At 34.8% G+C, this 23094-nt stretch overlaps 2 protein-coding genes across 2 annotated transcripts; both read right to left on the bottom strand.

Annotated features, from left to right (window-relative positions):
* Positions 1-10374: 10374 nt before the first annotated feature.
* Positions 10375-11638, bottom strand: LOC116164178 (raf homolog serine/threonine-protein kinase Raf-like). The gene has a single exon (XM_031478316.1). It carries the CDS (start codon positions 11570-11572, stop codon positions 10538-10540), a length of 1035 nt encoding a protein of 344 aa, XP_031334176.1. The 5' UTR covers positions 11573-11638; the 3' UTR covers positions 10375-10537.
* A 9422-nt stretch (positions 11639-21060) lies between these two features.
* Positions 21061-22735, bottom strand: LOC116163286 (endonuclease G, mitochondrial). The gene is made up of 5 exons (XM_031477163.1): positions 22707-22735; positions 21950-22199; positions 21666-21902; positions 21433-21613; positions 21061-21387 (listed from the first exon to the last, which is right to left on the bottom strand). The coding sequence occupies exons 2-5, from the start codon at positions 22138-22140 to the stop codon at positions 21292-21294; spliced, it is 705 nt and encodes a 234-aa protein (XP_031333023.1). The 5' UTR covers positions 22141-22199; positions 22707-22735; the 3' UTR covers positions 21061-21291.
* Between the last annotated feature and the right edge of the window lie 359 nt (positions 22736-23094).

Genomic DNA, 23094 nt, shown 5'->3' with positions numbered 1-23094 from the left:
TTCTGTATCAAATTTCGTTTAAATTCTTCCATAAATAAAAAAGTTGGCACTGCGCATGCGCAAAACCAAATTTTGAAATTGGCGTTTGATTTTCCTTTATCCCAAGTGCCTATGTATAAAATTTCGTTTAAATTCTTCCATAAATAAAAAAGTTGGCACTGCGCATGCGCAAAACCAAATTTTGAAATTGGCGTTTGATTTTTCTTTATTCGAAGTGCTTATGTATCAAATTTCGTTTAAATTCTTCCATAAATAAAAAAGTTGGCACTGCGCATGCGCAAAACCAAATTTTGAAATTGGGGTTTGATTTTCCTTTATCCCAAGTGCCTATGTATCAAATTTCGTTTAAATTCTTCCATAAATAAAAAAGTTGCCACTGCGCATGCGCAAAACCAAATTTTGAAATTGGCGTTTGATTTTCCTTTATCCCAAGTGCCTATGTATCAAAATTCGTTTAAATTCTTCCATAAATAAAAAAGTTGGCACTGCGCATGCGCAAAACCAAATTTTGAAATTGGCGTTTGATTTTCTTTTATCCCAAGTGCCTATGGATAAATTTCGTTTAAATTCTTCCATAAATAAAAAAGTTGGCACTGCGCATGCGCAAAACCAAATTTTGAAATTGGCGTTTGATTTTCCTTTATTCGAAGTGCTTTTGTATCAAATTTCGTTTAAATTCTTCCATAAATAAAAAACTTGGCACTGCGCATGCGCAAAACCAAATTTTGAAATTGGCGTTTGATTTTCCTTTATCCCAAGTGCCTATGTATCAAATTTCGTTTAAATTCTTCCAAAAATAAAAAAGTTGGCACTGCGCATGCGCAAAACCAAATTTTGAAATTGGCGTTTGATTTTCCTTTATCCCAAGTGCTTCTGTATCAAATTTCGTTTAAATTCTTCCATAAATAAAAAAGTTGGCACTGCGCATGCGCAAAACCAAATTTTGAAATTGGCGTTTGATTTTCCTTTATCCCAAGTGCCTATGTATCCAATTTCGTTTAAATTCTTCCATAAATAAAAAAGTTGGCACTGCGCATGCGCAAAACCAAATTTTGAAATTGGCGTTTGATTTTCCTTTATCCCAAGTGCCTATGTAACAAATTTCGTTTAAATTCTTCCATAAATAAAAAAGTTGGCACTGCGCATGCGCAAAACCAAATTTTGAAATTGGCGTTTGATTTTTCTTTATTCCAAGTGCTTCTGTATCAAATTTCGTTTAAATTCTTCCATAAATAAAAAAGTTGGCACTGCGCATGCGCAAAACCAAATTTTGAAATTGCGTTTGATTTTCCTTTATCCCAAGTGCCTATGTATCAAATTTCGTTTAAATTCTTCCATAAATAAAAAAGTTGGCACTGCGCATGCGCAAAACCAAATTTTGAAATTGGCGTTTGATTTTCTTTTATTACAAGTGCCTATGTATCAAATTTCGTTTAAATTCTTCCATAAATAAAAAAGTTGGCACTGCGCATGCGCAAAACCAAATTTTGAAATTGGCGGTTGATTTTCCTTTATCCCAAGTGCCTATGTATCAAATTTCGTTTAAATTCTTCCATAAATAAAAAAGTTGGCACTGCGCATGCGCAAAACCAAATATTGAAATTGCCGTTTGATTTTCCTTTATTCGAAGTGCTTCTGTATCAAATTTCGTTTAAATTCTTCCATAAATAAAAAAGTTGGCACTGCGCATGCGCAAAACCAAATTTTGAAATTGGCGTTTGATTTCCCTTTATTCCAAGTGCCTATGTATCAAATTTCATTCAAATACTTTTATAAGTAAAAAAGTTTGCAATTCGGTTTATAAATGGTCGAGATGCGAAAAGGGCACTGTGAATTTTGAATCGATTCGATTCAACTTTTGGCATTGCGTATTATATGGCTAAAGCTATGCCCATATTGAATTTCATGCAATTCAGTTCATAACTAACGGAGATGTAAAAGCGATCGAACATTTCTAAACAAAGTTATCGTTCACACGGACAGATAGATGGACAGACAGACAAAGGAACAGACGGAGAGACCAACCGGCAGGCGACAGATAGCAATGCAAAATTATAAACGATCTCTAGGATCGTTAATAAACGGCAAAAGTGTAAAATTATGGAACATGTAAAAAACGGTTTTTTGTTTTTTTTACAATAACTTTTTTTGTAAGCGGTACAGAAAAAATTCCTTCCTTGGTACAAGACTCGACACCATAACGAACCAAATAGCGAAAAAAGTAGAACAATAGCTCTTAAGATAAAAAACTAGTAGCGTCGCAAAGTTAGCGGACGGACGGACGTTGGTCTACGTAGCCAAAAAACAATAGTGACCTTTCTTATATCCTGAAGAACATGTGTACCTATCAATTTTCAAAGCGATCGGACGGTTCTACACAAAGTTATTGTGGACACGGACAGACAGACAGCAATAGAAAATACACGTCAATAACGGTCGATTACGCAAAAATCAGCACATTGCTCATACCTACCCATAAATAAATTTACGGCGTCACACTGCGGCACTGTGTGGAAATATGGGACACTGCCTCGGACACTGCTAGACACTGTACAGTGCCAAAACAAAATGTGTACACATATTGCGGGCAGTAAGAAATCCCTCACCTCGAGGTTAACCTTGGAGAGTTTTAAAAACCTATCCAGAACTTTTAGTTCAGTCAAATTATCATAATACCTTGCATCAGATGTGTCATTTCTATTTTTTTTTAACTAGCGCGACTCCGCAGGCTACGCCTGCTCGTCTTGCCAAGTTGTCTTCTAATTACATAGATAACTGGTTATACATTTTAGCACTCAAAATATTAGACGGTGAAAGTTGTATCAACATGGAATTATATGCACAGTACTCATGTAAAGTAAAAATTGCTTGTGGCACTAAATGCTTCAACGGTTGCGTGAAAGTAGTAGGTATTTAGGTACACTGCACGAACATTCATGCATCAATAATTGCTCAGACGCATTATAAACAAATTTGTTGATTTAACGTAGAGAAGCTAAATATAAATTAATTTCGTAAATTGCTCTTAAAACCCCTCAAGATGTATTATAAATGTTTCTTTTCATAAAATCTAAACAAAATAAAAGTAATCTGGTAGGTGTCTATACAAATTTGCATGGACAGCAGATTATGGGCTGGATTAGCTCATGAGAATGTAATGTAGGCTATTACCGGTTTTTTTTAAACTTCTTTCTACAAAAAATAGACAAAATTTACTTCAAAAGACGCAAAAGACAAAAAGGCTTGTGAATTAAAGTTTGTAGATATGTTAATCAAAGTGTCCTGCAGTTTTTCCGACGAAATTTATTAATGAATGAAGATTTTGCTCTACCACTTAACCTCGAATTTAATCAAAGTTAAGTGGCATAAAATTTAGTTTCTTCCCATGAAGTCAAAACGTCCTGTCCTTTTTTTCCGACGAAATTAATGAATGAATGAAGATTTTGCTCTACCACGTAACCTCAAATTTAATCAAAGTGATATGGTATAAAATTTAGTTCCTTTAGTTCCTCTCCATGAAATCAAAATGTTATGTCGTTTTTACCACGAAATTTGTGAACAAATGAAAATTTTGCTCTTCCACTTAACCTCCAATTTAATCAAAGAAAAATGCCATAAAATTTAGTTCCCTCCCATGTAATCAAAGTGCCTTGCCGATTTTCTCAATGGGTTGATTGGAAGAGCAGGAAGTAATAACATTTTTATTACAACCTGAACTCCGCCCTTTGAGTAGATGGTCATGTAGAAGGATATCTGAAAAAATGGTGTAGCCCAATAAAGGCATTATTATTATGGTCGGTGTATCTTGTGAGAACTCAGGTCTAGCTTGGTTAACTAATCGCACGGATTAAAATCAAGTAACGATTAGTGTCTGTGTCTGTGTCTGGTGAAGTTATGTAGGGTTCTAAAAAAAAATATACAATAAAAATTACAATAGAAATTCACACACGCACATTGGAAATCTAGGGATAGTATGTAATTCATACTTACCAACATAGCTATTGATGGGCACAATAGCCAACGCTATCAGGAAAGAGGAAAACAAAACAAAATAAACAAAATCATTATAATAATTCCTGTAATTTTATTAAATAGAGTTTATTGTGTAAGTGTTTTTTTGGCTTTGCGTTTAGGTTGAATACGAGTGGGTTGTGATAAAGTGGTTTGTTTCTGAGAAGGAGTACCTATTGTGTTTTTTAACTGTGCTCGGGCGTGTAACTTTATTGGGTGGACCTGTCTTTGTAGTGCATGTTGCGTTACTTGTCTTTATGGTGTTTCTTTGTTCTTGAAGTTGTATTTGTGTTGTTGCTTGGGTTATTGATGGAGATATTACAGTATTTTGTGAGCTAGTAGTGCTGTTTAGGTTTTTGCGTTTGGATTGAGTACGAGTGGGTTGTGATAACGTGGTGTGTTTCTGTGAAGAAGGAGTTATGTGTTTTTTAACTGTGCTAGCGCGTGTAACTTTATTGGGTGGACCTGTCTTTGTAGTACATGTTGCGTTACTTGTATTTATGGTGTTTCTTGGTTCTTGAAGTTGTATTTGTGTGGTTGCTTGGGTTTTTGGTGGAGATATTGCAGTTATTATTATTATTATTATTTGTGAATAAATGAGGATGAATAAATGAAGATTTTGCTCTACCACTTAATCTCCAATTTAATCAAAGAGAAATAACCAACAATTTAGTTCCTTCCCATGACGTAAAAGTGTCCTGCCGTTTTTCCGACGAAATTTGTGAAAAAATGAAGATTTTGCTCTACCACTTAACCTCGAATTTAATCAAAGTGAAGTGGCATAAAATTTATCTTCTTCCCATGAAGTCAAAACGCCCTGCCGTTTTTTTACGACGAAATTTGTGAATGAATGATGATTTTGCTCTACCACTTAACCTCAAATGTAATCAGTGATATGGCATAAAATTTAGTTCCTTTAGTTCTCCCCATGAAATCAAAATGTTCCGTCGTTTTTCCCACGAAATTTGTGAACATCCTCCAATTTCAACAAAGAAAAATGCCATAAAATTTAGTTCCCTCCCATGAAATTAAAGTGCCTTGCCAATTTTTCCACGAAATTTGTGAATAAATGAGGATGAATAAATGAAGATTTTGCTCTACCACTGAACCTCCAATTTAATCAAAGAAAAATAACAAACAATTTAGTTCCTTCCCATGAAATGAAAGTGTTCGGTCATTTCTTTGACAAAATTTGTGAACAAATGAAAATTTTGCTCTACCACTTAACCTCCAATTTACTCAAAGAAAACTGGCATAAAATTTAGTTCCCTCCAATGAAATCAAAATGTACTGCCGATTTTCCCACAAATTTTGTGAAAAAATGAGGATTTCGCTCTACCAACTTAATCGTAAATGAGGATTTTGATCTACCAACTTAATCTCAACCTTAATAAAAGAAAGTTGTTGTAAAATTTAGTTCCTTCCCATGACATAAAAGTGTGCTGCCGTTTTTCCGACGAAATTTGTGAAAAAATGAAGATTTTGCTCTACCACTGAACCTCGAATTTAACCAAAGTGAAGTGGCATAAAATTTGGTTCCTTCCCATGAAATCAAAATGTTCTGGCGTTTTTCCCACGAAATTTATAAATAAATGAGGATGAATAAATGAAGATTTTGCTCTAGCACTTAACCTCCAATTTAATCAAAGAAAAATGCGATAAAATTTAGTTCCCTCCCGTGAAATCAAAATGTTTTGTCGATTTTCCCACGCAATTTATGAATAATTGAGGATGAATAAATGAAGTTTTTCTCTACCACTTATTAACCTACAATTTAATCAAAGAGAAATACAAAAAATTTAGTTCCTTCCAATGAAATGAAAGTGTCCTGTTCTTTGTCGAACGAAATTTGTGAATAAATGAAAATTTTGCTCTCCCACTTACCTAACCTCCAATATTCAAAGAAAAATGGCATAAAATTTAGTGCTCTCCCATGAAATCAAAATGTAATGCCAATTTTCCCGTGAAGAAAAGAGGATTTTGCTCTACCAACTTAATCATAAATAAGGATTTTGCTCTACCAACTTAATCTCGAGTTTAATTAAAGAAAGTTGGTGTAAAATTTAGTTCCTTCCCATGAAGTGAAAGTGTCCAGCCGTTTTTTCCGACGAAATTTGTGAATGAGTGAAGATTTTGCTCTACCACTTAACTTCCAATTTAATTTAAAAAATGCGATAAAATTTAGTTCCCTCCCATGAAATTAAAGTGTTATACCCCACAAAAATTGTGAAGAAATTCGGATTTCGCTCTACCAACTTGAGCTCGATCTTAACAGAAGAAAGCTAAGCTGTAATGCTCCCATTAAATCAAAATGTCATGCCGCCTCACGAAATTTGTGAATAAATAGGTTTTTGCTCAACCAACCTTAACGAAAGATGATGTAAAATGTAGTTCGTCTAAAAGCAAAGTGCGTTGTCGTTTCGACGAAATGTGCGAATAAATGAAAACAGTGTTCTAGGTTCTACGAACTTGACCTTGATCTTAAAGGTCGATTCTCACTTTCGTGCAAGGCACGTACTCGGCACAGGCAAGGCATCGACTCGGCAAAATATCTATATTATTGAATCTTATGAATTTTTTGGGGTGTAATTCACACTATGCGAGCAACGACTCGGCAAGCTACGGCTTTTGCACGCGGTGTTCTTCTGAAACAATATTTGCCGGGCATGTACCGTGCACGTTCCGACAAGTGTGAATACAATCTGTGCAGGTCACCGACTTTAGTTCAGTCTTCATAGTACAAGAAAGGTTGAAGGGTCAGCAAAGGAACACTTTTTCAGCGGAACAAGATGAGATGCTGATTGAATGTGTCCGAGAGAATGATTTCGGTCATAAAAGATACTTCTTATGCATTTTATATACACAAAAACGTATTTTTATTTTTCTGCAATATGTACTTTCTTGTTCTTAATCATCTAATATTAGACCTATTTTTATTAACGTGGAAGTTTCGAACATTTCCACAGTTGAAACTCACGTAGAAACTGCTTACCTGCGGCAAGCGTGTCGCAGTGTGAATTGAACTCAAAAAACTTTGCCCGTGCCGAGTATGTGCCGTGCCGTTGCCCGGCCGGTTCTTTGCACGAAAGTGAGAATCGGCCTTAATCATATCATAGGCAGGTGAAAGATGCACGTTTCTTTGAAACTGCGTAGCCCATTCCTGTAATATCATAATGTGGCAGATCCCGAATTTGTTATGGGACAATTAACATGATATTCAAGGTGTGATCTAAGCTGAATGAACGATGATTGACATTCAAAAACAGAAGGTGTAAGGTTGTGCGCAGTATTGTGCAGCACTGCACTCGTAAATAAACCACTGACTGGCGACTGCACCACAGCTATAGTAAGTAAGCTGTGACTGCACTGCACTTGTTTTGTTTGTTAAATTGAACTTGAACTTGTAAAATCAACGCGGTTCGTCTGATATCGTTCGAGATCGTTCAAACTAACCAATCGCAAAATTCGAAAAGCGACCAGTGACATGAGTTTTTTAAAGAAGGAGGATTAAAGAAGGATTGTTAGGCTGAGTATCCAAGTTTTCGACATCCATAGACCTGTGCGCAACGCAGCACTCGAAAATACGCCATTTTTTAGCGCATTTCCACAAAAATAAAAAAAAATGCGCTATTGTGGCCACTTTGTCCGTCCGTCTGTCTGCCCGTCCGTCCGCTACTTTTGCGACGCTACTAGTTCTTTATCTTAAGAGCTATTGTTCTACTTTTTTCGCTATTTGGTTCGTTATGGTGTCGAGTCTTGTACCAAGGAAGGAATGTTTTCTGCGTTTATTGCTAAAAAAGTTATTGTAAAAAAACCAACAAACCGTTTTTTACATCTTCCATAATTTTACACTTTTGCCGTTTATTAACCATCCTAGAGATCATTTAAAATTTTGTATTGTTGTCTGTCGTCTGTCTGTTGGTCTGTCCGTCTGTTCCTGTGCCTGTCTGTCTCTCTATCTGTCCGTGTGAACGACAATTTTGTTTAGAAATGTCCGATCGCTTTTACATCTCCGTTAGTGATGAACTGAATTGTATGAAATTCAATATGGGCATAGCCTTAGCCATATAATACGCAATGCCAAAAGTTGAGTCGAATCGATTCAAAATTCAGTGCCCTTTTCGCATCTCGACCATTTATAAACCGAATTGCAAACTTTTTTTCTTATAAAAGTATTTGAATGAAATTTGATACATAGGCACTTGAAATAAAGGAAAATCTAATTCCAGTTTCAAAATTTGGTTTTGCGCATGCGCAGTGCGAACTTTTTTATTTATGGAAGAATTTAAACGAAATTTGATACATAGGCACTTGGAATAAAGGAAAATCTAACGCCAGTTTCAAAATTTGGTTTTGCGCATGCGCAGTACCAACTTTTTTATTTATGGAAGAATTTAAATGAAATTTGATACATAGGCGCTTGGAATAAAGGAAAATCAAATGCCAGTTTCAAAATTTGTTTTTGCGCATGCACAGTGCCAACTTTTTTGTTTATGGAAGAATTTAAATGAAATGTGACACATAGGCACTTGGAATAAAGGAAAATCTAACGCCAGCTTCAAAATTTGGTTTTGCGCATGCGCAGTGTCAACTTTTTTTTATTTATGGAAGCATTTAAACTCGCATTTAAATGAAATTTGATACTTTGGCGCTTGGAACAAAGGAAAATCTAACATTAGTTTCAAAATTTAGGTTTGCGCATGCGCAGTTCCAGGTACCTACATAAACTCAATTTTTTACTAAAATTTGCATGGAACTGTAAAATGATTATGGGTACAAATAAGAAAGAAGAAATTTCTCAATTTTCCTCACACATACAGTCTTTTTCCTAGTCTTTTTCAGTCGTCAAAATTTTGTGAAGTTGTAGTTTAGTCTCGGGTTTAGCATATGGTTCGGCGGTTCTCATGTGTTACATACAAATCGAGATACAAATAAAGCAATCAATTTATGGAAACATTAGCATTAGAAATTCAATTAAGGAACAATGTAGTGTAGCTTCGTGATGTAAGTACAGTAGACTCCCGTTAATACGAACTCAACAAATTCCAGAGGGTTCATGTTTTCGAGATTGTTCACAGTATCGACGGCATATAAATTATTTATTTTTATAATATAACGGGCGATCAAAAATGAGTGGCGGTTGAGACGCCTTTGGAAGTTAAGTACGATTTCCCATGCAAACGAAAATTCCAAAGGTGACTTGACAGCAACTCATTTTTGATCGCATAGTACAGTATGTGCCATTTTGTAAATGATGAACATGAACACAAACACGTGCGTTTGCCTCTGGACTTCCTACAAAAATGCCTAATACACCGGTCTACAGCATTTTTGCGCATGGGACATATATACCTTATTTGTATTGCTTGTAATGTATATGTCGTAGTCTTTTAGTGAAATCAGTCATTTCACGAAACGCCTAGTCCGAGGCCTAGTCATTTAGTGAAACGCTGAAAATTTGTACGTGTGGGGTATTTTCCCTTCCCCTTCTAGATCGATAAGGATACCATTTATCGATCTCTAATGGGAAGGGAATCCAATCGCTTGGTCTTGGAAAGTAAACTGTTCCACAGTTTCATATAAATGACTAGACTTTTCATGAAATGTCCAATTTCATTAAACGGCTGCGACATATAGCCACAAATAAGAATTAGAACAAAAAAAGACTATGTATTTGTTTTTGTGCGAAAAAAATGCAAAAAACCAAAAAATAAAAATACCTATAAAATGTTACTTACATAGGCATGATTTATTATAAGGAAACGTTCCTACATTTATAATTTGTTTCTCTTAGAGTCTAAATGTTTAAAAATGGAACAGTTTTGCTGTTTTTGTCATGTTCAACTGAAGTTTTTCTCATCAACCCCCAAATATGATCGTCCATCATGCTTCCAGCTTACTGGCATTGGTAACGTGCCTAAATTCTATTATGTCTTGATGAAAGGGTTGTCCTTGTTATTCCGAATAAGCTCCCATATTATCCTTAAATTAATCTAAATGAGAATGTAACCTGTGCATCTTTAGAGACATTTTATACCAGATGATGCAAAACCAAAACCCGTCAGCTCGTCATAATTTTTACCTCTATGGTTACCCAGGAAACAGTGAACGGGAAACCATGGACTATTGCCTTAAAACTGTTCCAGGATTTTTTTTCTCTTTGCTAAGTAACCGCGGGAACACCCTCCATTTTTCTTTTTATTTGAGGAAAAACAAAGATTCCAGCTTTAATTTTCGCCCCTGAAAGCTTTCAATCAAATCGCTATAACTTTTATAAAAGCAAATATTTTCGATGTCTAATCGCACTTTTTATTTATTTTTGCTTATTATAGTCAGAATATATTATGTAAATCCCATGCGCAAAAAAAAATTATTTTTTTCTTGACCTGTGATATGCTCCTAAAACAGTTGCAAGCAAGTCTGAACCTGCAATATGTACTGTTCACATTCACATTACTGAGAGTATACGTTGTTCACACTACAGAGTAGTCAATAGGAATGTTTTGTTGTTTACATTATTGAACGTTCATATACGCCAATGTTCACAAAAACGCGAGTCTACTGTATTGCATAAAAATTCAAAGTGGGAAACTTTGTAAGTGTGCGAGAATAGCAATACCTCGGGCAATACTGATTTAGAATCACCATTTGCAATTAAGAATGATCTCAAATTATCTACTCGATTATCTACTTTCAATAAATAAGAAATAGACCACAAATAAACCCAAAAGTTGTTCACATCTATCAATAAAAAAACCTGGTTACTGTAGAAACGTACTTGGTGGCATAATGAAGGAACTCCATTTGCACAACGTTGATGAAACTTATATCCACAAGTTCGACAATGAAACCCTTGAAACAAAAGTCTCCGGCAACATTCACAAAATACTAAAGAAAAAAATGTTTTCCGCACAAAATTATGAGAAATACTTGTCGGTATTGGAAATTTATCTAATATTTTAACGGTAATTTCTTCACAATCTAATGTACTAATATCCACATCCCAATTCACCACAAAAGTACTATTTCCTAAGTATACACAGCACATTTCACAAAAAAGATTCCGAAGTTTCATTGCTTTAGCTAAGGCTTCCCGCAACGTAAGACCTTGACGCACTTGCACGCTAGTACGTTGCTGGTTGGGTAAATGAGCTCTTAAAAAAGTTTTAGGCCGTGTTAATGTATCGCATTGTGGTGGAGTATAAGTTTCATAATGGCTCAATTCGGGACTCTCCTGGCCATTTCGCAACTGTTCGTGTAACCTCCTTTCTTCCGCTTCCAATTGGTGCAACTTTGATGTTAAATCGTCGTATTCCTTCAAGTACATTGCAGGGGGATGTTGAAAGTCGGCGAATTTCGCATTTAATGCGTCGATATTTGCACGGGTTAAGCTGATTACATTTTCAATGTTTCTTAGCTCCTGTTGTATATCAAAATCGTCGCTGTCCGCCGACATTCTCGAATACGAGATATTTGAACTGGATAACACCGAAGGCAGCATGTTGCCATTCAATTCTTCTTCGCCCTTAATTAATTTATTAAAATTTTGTACAACAGCCATCGTATTGTATTTTTTCCATTTTCGTTTACTGTCATTTGAAAAGAGTCAAGACCGTGGTCAAGACAGCACAGGTTGTGGCTGCGTTACCGGCTACGGAAAAATAACTTAGGCGCCGCGCGATTTTGCTTTGTTTTAGTTTAGAAACGTTGTTTTTTTACTATATACTAGCGTCTGATGACATGATTAAACCTTTTTTCCACTTGCAAAGTTTCTATGCCAGCAGCCGCCAGTCTACATACCACCACAGATTTAAATAGTATATTTAAATCTGTGATACCACAATATGACTGCAACCTACTACCTGCAACTATTGCGCCATCTGTCGCACCTTATACCTCTCGGCGCAAGCGCCTCGAGATGTAATCTTGGTGCTCAACAATGAATAAAGGTGCTCAAGCAAGGCAATAATACTGGACTCCTTACCTTGATATATAATGCACTATTATTCATTTATCGTTATTCCACCTGTCTTATTGTAGCATCATGATTCCACCGATCGTTAGTACGTTGGGTAAAATCCCAGGAGGCGTGTTGGATAATGTGTCGTCAAATCGCCATAGATATACATTAATAATCTATTATCTATGTGTGTCGCTCTATATTTATAGTGACTCAGGGCCGTACCCAAGGGGGGGGGGGTTAGAGGGGTTGAAACCCCCTCCGAAATAATAAAGGGAAAGAAAATTATTAGTCGCAGCCAGCAGCCGACTACAGAAAATTCGTGGTTTGACTTCGGAAATGATAGCGAAAATCGGAGCGTGCATCATTTTCTATTTCTAGGTCGGACTGTACCTACCGTAACGTGCTTTTGTCCGTTGCTGTCGCAGCACCGCCAGCAGCCGAGTGACACCGGAAGTCTAGGCAGTCTTCGCAAATAAAAAAAGAAGACTGGATTTCGTTTTGTAAAATTTATGCTATTATACTCACTTTAATATGCCTAATACTCCTATAATAATATTACAAATAAATCATTTTACTCATTATTTATTTTTCTTCATTGTTTCTGTGTCACAACAAGGTCAACTATACCAAACTATGTCAACAAATGACTTCAGGTTATTTCTATCATTATACCCCTACAGTTATATTAAAGGTGAAAAACGTGCACAATTGGGGCTACTACACTGTACTTTATTTTTCTAATAACAACCCCCCTCGAAAAAATATTCTGGGTACGGCCCTGTAGTGACTTTATGTGTCGCCCAAGATAATACTACTACACTTAATAGACACCGTCTGTATAAATTTTAAACGCTCAATTTTGACCGTGGGATATGTCGACTCCGCGGAAAATGTTTTTGCCCCAATAGTAGCGATTATTCACTGCATTTTGCAGACAATATTCGAACAATGGCTCTTTATATTGTGTGTTAGTCAAGCGCGGCCTTGTGTAGGCGTATATCGCATTCTTTCACCTTTCTTTTTCTGCTCTAATTTAAATTAATAATATATTCTACACTGACCAGTTATAGAAAAATCTGCCGTATTTCTTGAATGGAAGGTACCTTCAGTTTCAGCCTGACAATGTACCTGTTCCTGTTTACAATTACATAATTTTGACATATCCAAAAAACGGCTATCGCAATAACTACTAGCTCGTGCTAGGAAGTTAAAAAAGATTTTCACAGTCTTACATCTTTTATGCCCAATGTAGACTACCAAAATTTTAACGAAATAAAAATAACCGTTTTGCCGAAAAAAAAATATTTTAGCTTTTTGTCTTAGACACTTTTTTCTCAGTTTTTTATCATAAAACCTGACAAGAAGGTCGATTTGGAAGAATTTAATAAAAATAAGTTATTAAAAAAAATTCGATGCCGTTATTTTAAAGATCCGATCCGAGCATAGGCAATTAACATGGGATAAATGTTTTTTTGTAGATTGTGCTCCTCATGTTAACTTATAGGGCTTGTAATGAGACGAGACACCAATCGAAAGAAATATTGTTTTCTCATCTAATCACATACGAATTAGTTAATTTTCGGTTGCATTTCCCATTATTTTATAAAAAATTTGGAAACAAGTGCAATTATCAAAATCATGTAAGCCATGACTATTAGCACTATTAGTAAGACAAAGCAAAGCAGATTCAAATGTTATTCAATTCTTTAGAAAATTTCCAATTGAGTCATGGCTTAACATGATTTTGCTAATTGCTAATTATGTTGAATTTTTTATGAAATTATGAGAAATACATCAGCAAATGAACAAATTCGCATATCATTAGATGAGAAAAAAATCTTCTTTCGATTGCATCGGGTCATCATAAACCCTGGGAAGTCGGAAGTTAACCTACATGTGAAGCAACAATCTGCAAAAAACATTTAAATTTTTTAACATGTTAATTATGTTATTATTATTATTTATTATGTTCGGTTTTGAAATATTCACCAGGTATGTGCCTGAATTCAAAATTTAAGCGCCGGCGTGATTAGTTTCTCTGGAAAATATAAATTCGAAAAACGGTCAAATTTTGAGAAGAAAAGGTTATAATAGCGAAATGGGTAAAGTTAAGGGTATACTATGTTACCTAGGTACATAAAAAATAAAAAAGTACTCTATAGTACTTTTGAATTTCTCAAAATATGGAGTGTGTTCCATTTTAAAAAAAAAACGGATGTTTGATACGCTAGAGAAATACAGCACGCCACTGGTGACCAGAAATATTTCAGAAACACTTTTGCTCCTCCATTTTTTTCCGATATCTTTTATGGTAAAGGCATTACCATTGCGATCCGAGGGGGATGTTACACCCTGTATAAAGTACCTACATATTATACAAAGGGTAGTTGCTTACTTACAAATCTTTGCTTACATAACTTACAAGGAAAAACATGCACTAAATTTGTTGAATTCGTAACTGTGATTTAACATATTCGCAACGTGGCGGAAATTCTCAGAGACGCCTACACAGACATTTGCTTTACCTTTAAATGTAATTTAATCTATGTAAATACGTAAAGGAATGTGGGGTAGGTCAAGGAAGAGATAAAGAGAAAAACTGTTTTTTTCGTTTTTTATTCTTAATTTTGCGAAAAAAATGTCGTAGGGGTTTTAAATTTGGAGGAAACATAGCTTGTTTCATGATAAAAAAGAAGATATATATAGATATAATTTTAGGCCTGTAAAGTTGAACCGTTTCCAAGATCTCACGATTCCTGAAAAAACCACCTCTTTTTCAAGGGGATGGAAAATCTATTTTTTTTCATCGTACAGAGGTGAGCGAGGTAGCAAAATTTTCGTAACGACTTACATTTTAATAATCAAAAATAAAAAATATTATTCCAATAGAAAAATTTAAAGAAAAGCGGCAAAAACGTGGGGAACAGTTTTAAGATATACCGTTTTTGACAGTAGATAAATAGCTTTTTTTGCAAATAAATTAACGTATTGGATCCGCGCTAATAAAAAGTTTTTGAAATCTGTCTTCTCTCTCCTCTTTAATGTTGCTAAAATATTTTCTTTTGTTTCCTAGTGTCCAACTGCCTTAATTACACAACTTTTGCATTTTTACCGCAATAAAAGCAATTTGAAGTAAAATCGAATTCTTCTGCTTCCTGAACAATTTGTTTTTGTTCACTAACTCTTCTTCCTGCCTGTTTTACAGCTGATGGGATTAAGCTGGGCCTGTTGATCGTTAATTTATAGGAATTATGAATAAAATCCTCATAAAGTTTATTCCAGCTTTTACATCTTAAATCATTTGCTTTAGCCGGTAAAACTAACGTTCTTATTGCAGATTTTGCAAGCTTATCAACAGGCCCAACGCAATTGCATCAAAATAAAAAGGCAGGAAGAAGAGTCAGTGAACAAAAAGAAATTGTTTAGAAATCAGGAAGTAAGATAATCCGATTTTATTTCGAATTGCTTTTATTGCGGTAAAAATGCAAAAAAAGAAATAATAAAGATATGATTTAACTAAAACAGTTGAACATAAGATAACAAAAGAGAATATTTAAGCAAACGTTAAAGAAAAGCAAGAAGACACAGGGACGGACCTAGACAAGAAAATTGGGGGGGCAGACATGACATTTTGCCAACTCACCTGTTAAAATTTCCAACTCAAACGGGTAGTATCTATTTAAGTATTAAGTGGTATTTCCAAGTCTAATAAATCATGTAGAAAATGTAGGATATCAGTATACGGTCTCTAATGCCCGTTTGCACCGACAAATTTAAGCGGCGCTTAGCTTAAGCGTAGCTTAAAATCCATGGCAACCATTGTCTCAATAATCGTTGTCATGGATTTTAAGCTACGCTTAAGCTAAGCTCCACTTAATTTTGTCGGTGCAAACGGGCATAATACTAATTAAAAGCATTACCAAAATACCAAGCTTGTGTTGAAGAAGGAAGTGACTTTCCTATTAAAGAGTCTTTTTTTATAGATTTTGCCGCAATTCCTCATTCCTTCAATGGTCGATTTATTACATTTACGATTTAACCTACTTTCGCGGCATTCGCCAACTGGTAGATAATGAAAATTACCAACTCTTGTCAAAATTGCCAACTAGTTGACTATTGGAGGGGCAGCCTGCCCCCCCATAGGTCCGTTGCTGAGAAGACATATCATGTCAAAAACAGTGTAACTGTTTTCCCAGTTTTTGGCGATTTTCTCGAATTTTTGCTATAGGAATAATATTTTTTTATTTTTGTTTATTAAAATATAAGCCTTCCCGAAAATTTTGCTACCCCGCACACCTCTGTACGATCATTGAATAATAAATTATGCAATGGTACGATGAAAAAAAAATAGATTTTTCATCCTCTTGAAAAAGAGGTTTTTTTCAGAAATCGTAAGATCTTGGAAACACGGAGAAAAATAAGTTGGTTCTCTTAGCAGTTTCTATTTTGCTATCATTATTTTTGCTCTGATGAAAAAATCTTTTAGTAGAATGTCTTTTATGTTTGTCTCAGAAGCGAAAACGAATTTGTTGGAAGTGACAAAAATTTTAGTACACAAAGATTAGCTGAGACAACAAGGTATCCTAGTAGTAATTACAAATGAAAATTTCGCTGTCTCAGCTGTTCCTCGCGTAGCAATCTGTTTTGCACCCAGATGCAAATGGTTTGCTGAGCCGACAAAGTATGTTAGCTATAGAATTACATACGTAGGTATGAGTCAACGGTCAGCAGAGAAATAAAACCAATTTCCGCAGCCCACTGCCTAAGTAGAAGTACAAGCGAAGCAGTAAGTTTCGGTTTCATTTATCATTTTAATTTTACGCGTAAGTGTTCTGTACCTTGAGCAAATTAGCGGAAATGTCGGAATCAGAATTGCAGTGTGTGAGTGTGGAAAGTGTTTCTGGTGATACATCGACGGTCTACTAAAATGTTGGGGGCTAGAAATGTTGAGTAGCGTCTTCAAAGGTAAGTCGAAAAAATGTGTCTTTACTTTCTGTAAATGTATAAAGTATAAAATACCGCCGGCTAAGCGTCGAAATCTAACGATTGCCTCAAAATGGCGACAAAAAAGACCCAGATGTGATAATCGAACACGAGCTGAAGGTTGATTTTACTAAGAGGTGTGTATAACGAAGACATAGGTAAATCTGTTTATACTACATGCGTATTTTGCAGTATACCGACAGCTCGGCTTGACAGTTTGGCGGTCATCGTCCAGCGTATGTTCCCAACAGAAACCAAAGTATGTCCGTTTATAGTTGTAGAGAATTGCATTTTTAATTAAATGTTTCCAGGATTGTTATTTTACCATAGTAAACGAACAGGGCAAGAAATCAGAGAGAGGTAAATTATTTACTAAATATTATAATTTGAGAAGACGATTTACTAGTATTCGATTGATTAATAAAAAAAACTAAAAGTACAGCTACAGTTCATGGTTCAAATAAAGGTGAGAATGTTACTTCCACAAACATTACATTACTTTTAAAAACAATGAGTATAATGAAGATGTGTAAATTTGTAGAGATTGGTGAAGAGAAGAGTGAAATTGTCAAGTGGCTGGAGAACAATGTATCTCCATGGACGTCTGTCATTAACCATTGGACTGAGACCTTTCATACACGAAGGAATTTATTTTTGGAATTACCAGATCTCTGTGGCTACAAAGACAATTTTTGCCAGACCGCACACAATTTAGCTGCTAGTGCAAGTTTCGTCTATTATAGGATAATAACGCTCTTAGCAGCTGCAGCTAAAATAATTTGCTTAGAGAGCAAAGAGATTCAGTGACCGGTACTTCAATATGTTAGTAGTGGCTACAAATGGGACTGGTTCTATTGCAAATTTCATCGATTATTGGATACTAAATTTACTGGCAGCCGCAGCTAAAGTTATTTGTTACGAAATCAAAATAGTTTAGTAACAGGTACTTTCAGATTTTAGTAGGAAAAGCAAAACGTATTTAGTTACATCAACTAAAAATAGGTAGCATTTTTTCTTTGCTCTTGCTGCAAAACTTTTAGCAGTCCATATAGGTGCAAAGAAAATTAGCTGCATATACTTATTTTTTTGTTCTTATGACAAATCATTTTTCTCCGTGAACGGTTCAAATTTATGGGCCCAAAAATTTCTTCTTTTTTATCATAAAACAAGCTGTTTCCTCCAAATTTCAAACCCCTACGACATTTTTTTCGCAGAAATAGGAATAAAAAACCAAAAAAAACAGTTTTTTTCGGTTTTTCTAGGAAAATTGGAGGTTATGTGAAAATAGTGCAGATTAAAAAGGTGCTAATTGTTTTAATCTCTATAATTTTACATTTAACATTTTCGTCTCAAATTAATAGTTTTGCCAACAATTTGCAAAACACCACTTTCCACCCCTTTCAACCCCCGGGATTTCACCCGCGTGGAAAAATTCAGCTGTTTTAATTATTTTTTCCCAATTTAAATCATTTCACCTGCCTAAAAAGCCCGGTTCGCCGGGTAACTAATTTTTTTTGTAAAAAATATATAGCTTGGACTAGATGTAGGTATATTGTCATTTGTTTAAATAATTTAAACAATGCTATTGTATTGGGTAAAAAATGACCCCCCCCCCCCCCACTTTTTTTTACGGAAATTTTTTTAATTTTGAAGCACAGGAAGGCGAATCAAACAAACCTTCAATGATTTCAGCCTGTCTGTCCACCTGTACTCTCATTTCTGGCTAAACGGCTCAACCTATTGGAACCAAATTTGGTAGACATATTCTTAGATATAAAAATTAAAAGGCAGAGCCGAAAGAAATGCAAAAGATTGCTTCATTCATTCAAATTTTAAGCAGAACCATTCGCTAGTATTATAGTATTGAGCATTGCAAACCGTTATTTATTAGAGATAAAATTATGACAGTTTTCTCGGCATTCATATACAAGTGTATATATTGCACACTTATACAAAATTACATACGTTTAAGAAAAATTCGTATTTCAATAAAGGTATGTCAACAAGGTACGCTGATAAATTCGACACACCATGTCATCGCACTGCTCATTTTGAAAAAAACCCTATATACATATGCACCCAAACATTTAATCACATGCCGGATTGAGATTGAAGAAAAACGAAGATATGAGCGTATACAAAATAAGAATAAAAGCATACTTTCACGCATTGCCTTTATATTTATTTAACGAGCTCTTCAACTTTAAGCTTTCCGTTTAAGCTACCTAAGTAAAAATTTAAAAAAAATTTATACTTAGTTAAGCTAGAACGTAGATCAACATTGACATGTTCTATAATGGGAAACCATTCAAAAGAATAAAGACGGATTATTATTATTATTATTGCGCGATGCCAACTATCTTATTTATGGAGAAATTTCTTTGAAATTTTAATCTTTGCTACTAGTAAAGAAAAACATAGCTCACATAGCTGTGGCTCTTTGGGAAGTATTGATCAAAGCATGGAAAATGAGTAAGGTTCACGCCTTAGGGTGAAAACTTTTTTCATTTTTTATTAGTCTTTGGTACCAGGAATTCTAAGTAAAGAATGTATATAACAGAACATATAGATTTATTTTTATTATGTACATAAATATAATTTCAGAATATTTCCTCGAGTACCATAGTATACATACTTATTTACCCACACTTTTATCACTTACTGTATGTTGAACATATTTTTGATTGAAGCGAAATTAATCACTCTATAGGTAATCAAGTAAAATAAGGTAGGTATCCAGTTGGTTGAATAATATTACTGCATAATTCAACCAAAAGGAACATTTCGGAATCATCAGATATAGATACATATCAATCCACGTTAAGACTAGATTTAGGAACAAGTTGAGTTTATTTCATTTAGATCATATCATATACTGTGTCCAACAAAAACAGAACCAGTAACGTTTATGAATTTTTGGAGTACATTGCGATCGAATTTGATATGCTGCCTTAATAAATGTAGTATTATAAACGGATATTGCTTAAATTTGCATGCAATTTGTTTAATGTTTCACTGTACAAAACGTACGGTATGATTACGAATGAAACACTAGGTATATAGTATTTGTTACATCAGAAGATATTCAATAAAACCTTAGTTATTCATATAAAATATCACATTTTTCATTTGTTTCTTCTTTCTTTATTTAAATTTGTCTTGTAGTTTTTGTCAATTATATAGCTGACACATTTATTGTCTGATATCTATAACTTTATTTAATCGTTATTAATATGGTAATTACAATGCATGTTCGTTTACAGTGAAAAAACAAAACTGCAAATTTTTAACAGTTTAGAACCAATCCAAACACACATTTTAGTGGCGGGGGTGTACTGACTGCACAAATGAACAGTGTACGATCACTTTTTGTTATAGTACAGGAGATATCTTGAAATCCACTGAACGAGAGTGATCAAAATTTTAACTGATGGAGTTTCTACTTTGGCCTATCCGAGTATGCTAAAATCGACCGTCTGCCGCCTCAGATCATATAACTAAGGCGCTGATGCGGTACTTCTTGCGGTACCAATTTTAAATGGTTGTTTTTTGGGAAAGTAAGTTATACACCAAATGAAAACTGCTAACTGAAGGATCTACATGTGACTGTGAGAGATTGCAGTGTATTTTGTACATGTATTGCAGGAGTAAAACACTACTCAGTAACTACCATTTGTGCTACACTTCATCTTGTAACGGGTGTCCCAAAATTAACGCAAGATTTGAATTTGCCGTCATTTGTGCGGTGAAGTGTTGGCAACCCTGAAAAAAAAGCAATTTGACAGCTAACAGTATAGGGTTATTAAAAATGGAGCGTTACACGATAGAACAACGTGTCTTCATTATTAAAGAATATTTCAAAAATAGTGAAAGCTTGGCGGCTGCAGTTCGAAAATTTCATACAAAATATGGTCGGAATAGTGTTCACATTCGAACGGCTTGTTTTTGGACGACCAGTGTGTTTACTATCTCCAACGGATCCAGTCTCCATGAATTTTTCAATTAATCTCTTCACAGTTGACTATTTTTGAAATATTCTTTAATAATGAAGACACGTTGTTCTATCGTGTAACGCTCCATTTTTAATAACCCTATACTGTTAGCTGTCAAATTGCTTTTTTTTCAGGGTTGCCAACACTTCACCGCACAAATGGCGGCAAATTCAAATCTTGCGTTAATTTTGGGACACCCGTTACTATATCTTTATCATACAATCACTTTTGTGGATAGGTTCCATTGCTCATCTTTATAAATCCAACAAGAACAGTTAAAACACATATTGTTACTGTGAGCAGTGACTTAGGTAGTAAAGTACAACACTATGAGATCACCACTTAAATATTCTTACCATTGATTCTACTAATTTTAGTTTTACCAATGTTATCAAAAAATAATAAACCTGCAGCTCGTTCAATACTGTCAGGTGGAACCTGTAACAATATGTCTAGATTAAGCAGCGTAGAACATCTTATCACCTGAAAACTAGCAAGGGGTATTGCATCGTCTATTGCTTGATTAGGCATTACATAAGCCTCTAACTCTAGAATGCCATTTGTTGTTTCAAATAGAATAACTTTAAAGAAATGAGTGGGTACAGCCACATTATTGGCACCTATGACTTCATACTTAACGTATTTCTTTCCATCGGATTCTTTACTAAAATTTCCCATTTAATTACTTTACAAATAATTTAAAAGTATTCTAATACCGAGGTAAGTATAAAGGTCCAGTACAGCAATAAACATTGTTATTCACTTTGGCTTTCTTTCTGACGTACTTCTCCAACCTGTTCCATGAATGCCTGTTAAAACCCACTCCAACTTGAGGTGCCATATTAGACAACAGGAATGTTTGCTCTACATACTTTTGACTTGCTTTATGATTACCCGCTGCTGCTAAATGACCACGATCATATCCAGATCCTTTGTAATCAGTGTTTTCCGATCTAAATTACATAATTCATTGCTTTCATATATTAATTACTTGCCTCACCTAAAATAATGATGTATACTTTTATCTGCTTGAAACTCACATAATGCTCTATCGACGCCTTCATTAAATTTCATATTTTCTTTAGTTAAGTGTTCAAATACCCAATGGGCAACACGAGTTTTACGATCGTAACTCAAAATAAAATTATCAAATGATCTAATATTGTCTAAACCAGGAAAACCATATTTCATAATTTCCGATATGCGGTTGGCATTGTTACTTCCCAATGTTGCAGGTGTTAGAGGTGTTGCTGCAAATACATTTGAAAATATCGCAGGGGATCTCAAATATCTCGATTCTGTTGATATTTGTTTGCTTCTTTCATAATAAGTACCGAGAAAATAACCTGAACAGCCAATTGATATAACAGTAGCATATTTGGAGAGTCGGGCTGACCACATTCTAAAATTTTTCATTTTTTTCAATTTAACTGTTTCTAGGTTAGATTTTATGGTTATGAGCACGAGCTGCATTCAACGGAAAATATGCCGAAGTATAGCGTGTAACCTATACATACAGTGAATTTTTTTTAAATGCGAACATAGGAGTTTGCATGCAATGTAATTTCCCTATGTTCGATTTTAAAAAAAACACATCAATCTATGAGGTGTGCGCGGTTCACATTCCCAAATCGTGCAACTTGTGTGACTATGAACAGCAACTGATAGTCTTTATGATGAAGAGCACTCGGTAAGATTTTTTTTAAATAAGCCGTGTGAGGCCATAGCAACTTTAGGATAAATTTACGATAACTTACGATAACTTGACCTCACAGGCCACGCGCTGTCACCACAATTCATTGTGAACCAACCTTCAATTATTTGTAAGTCATGTGCACCTGGTATTCTACTAATTTGATTTATTAAATACATAAATGAAGAAAATAAGAAAATAAATAACAAAAACAATTACAACAAATGTTCGAACTGGCCTCCATGACATTCTAAGCAATAACCTAACCGATTTCGTAATTAAATTGGACGGCGGTATTTTAAAAAATGTGACAGCTGTCAATTGTATCTACTACTCATTTGAACTACTCAATAGATTGATGTGTTTTTTTTTAAATCGAACATAGGGAAATTACATTGCATGCAAACTCCTATGTTCGCATTTAAAAAAAATTCACTGTATATGGTGTAACC

The sequence above is a fragment of the Photinus pyralis genome, unplaced genomic scaffold (genome assembly GCF_008802855.1).
Source record: "Photinus pyralis isolate 1611_PpyrPB1 unplaced genomic scaffold, Ppyr1.3 Ppyr1.4_LG2, whole genome shotgun sequence".
Classification (NCBI taxonomy): Eukaryota; Metazoa; Arthropoda; class Insecta; order Coleoptera; family Lampyridae; genus Photinus; species Photinus pyralis.
The sequence above is the reverse complement of the archived record's forward strand: the minus strand, read 5'-3'. Positions and strand labels throughout refer to the sequence as shown.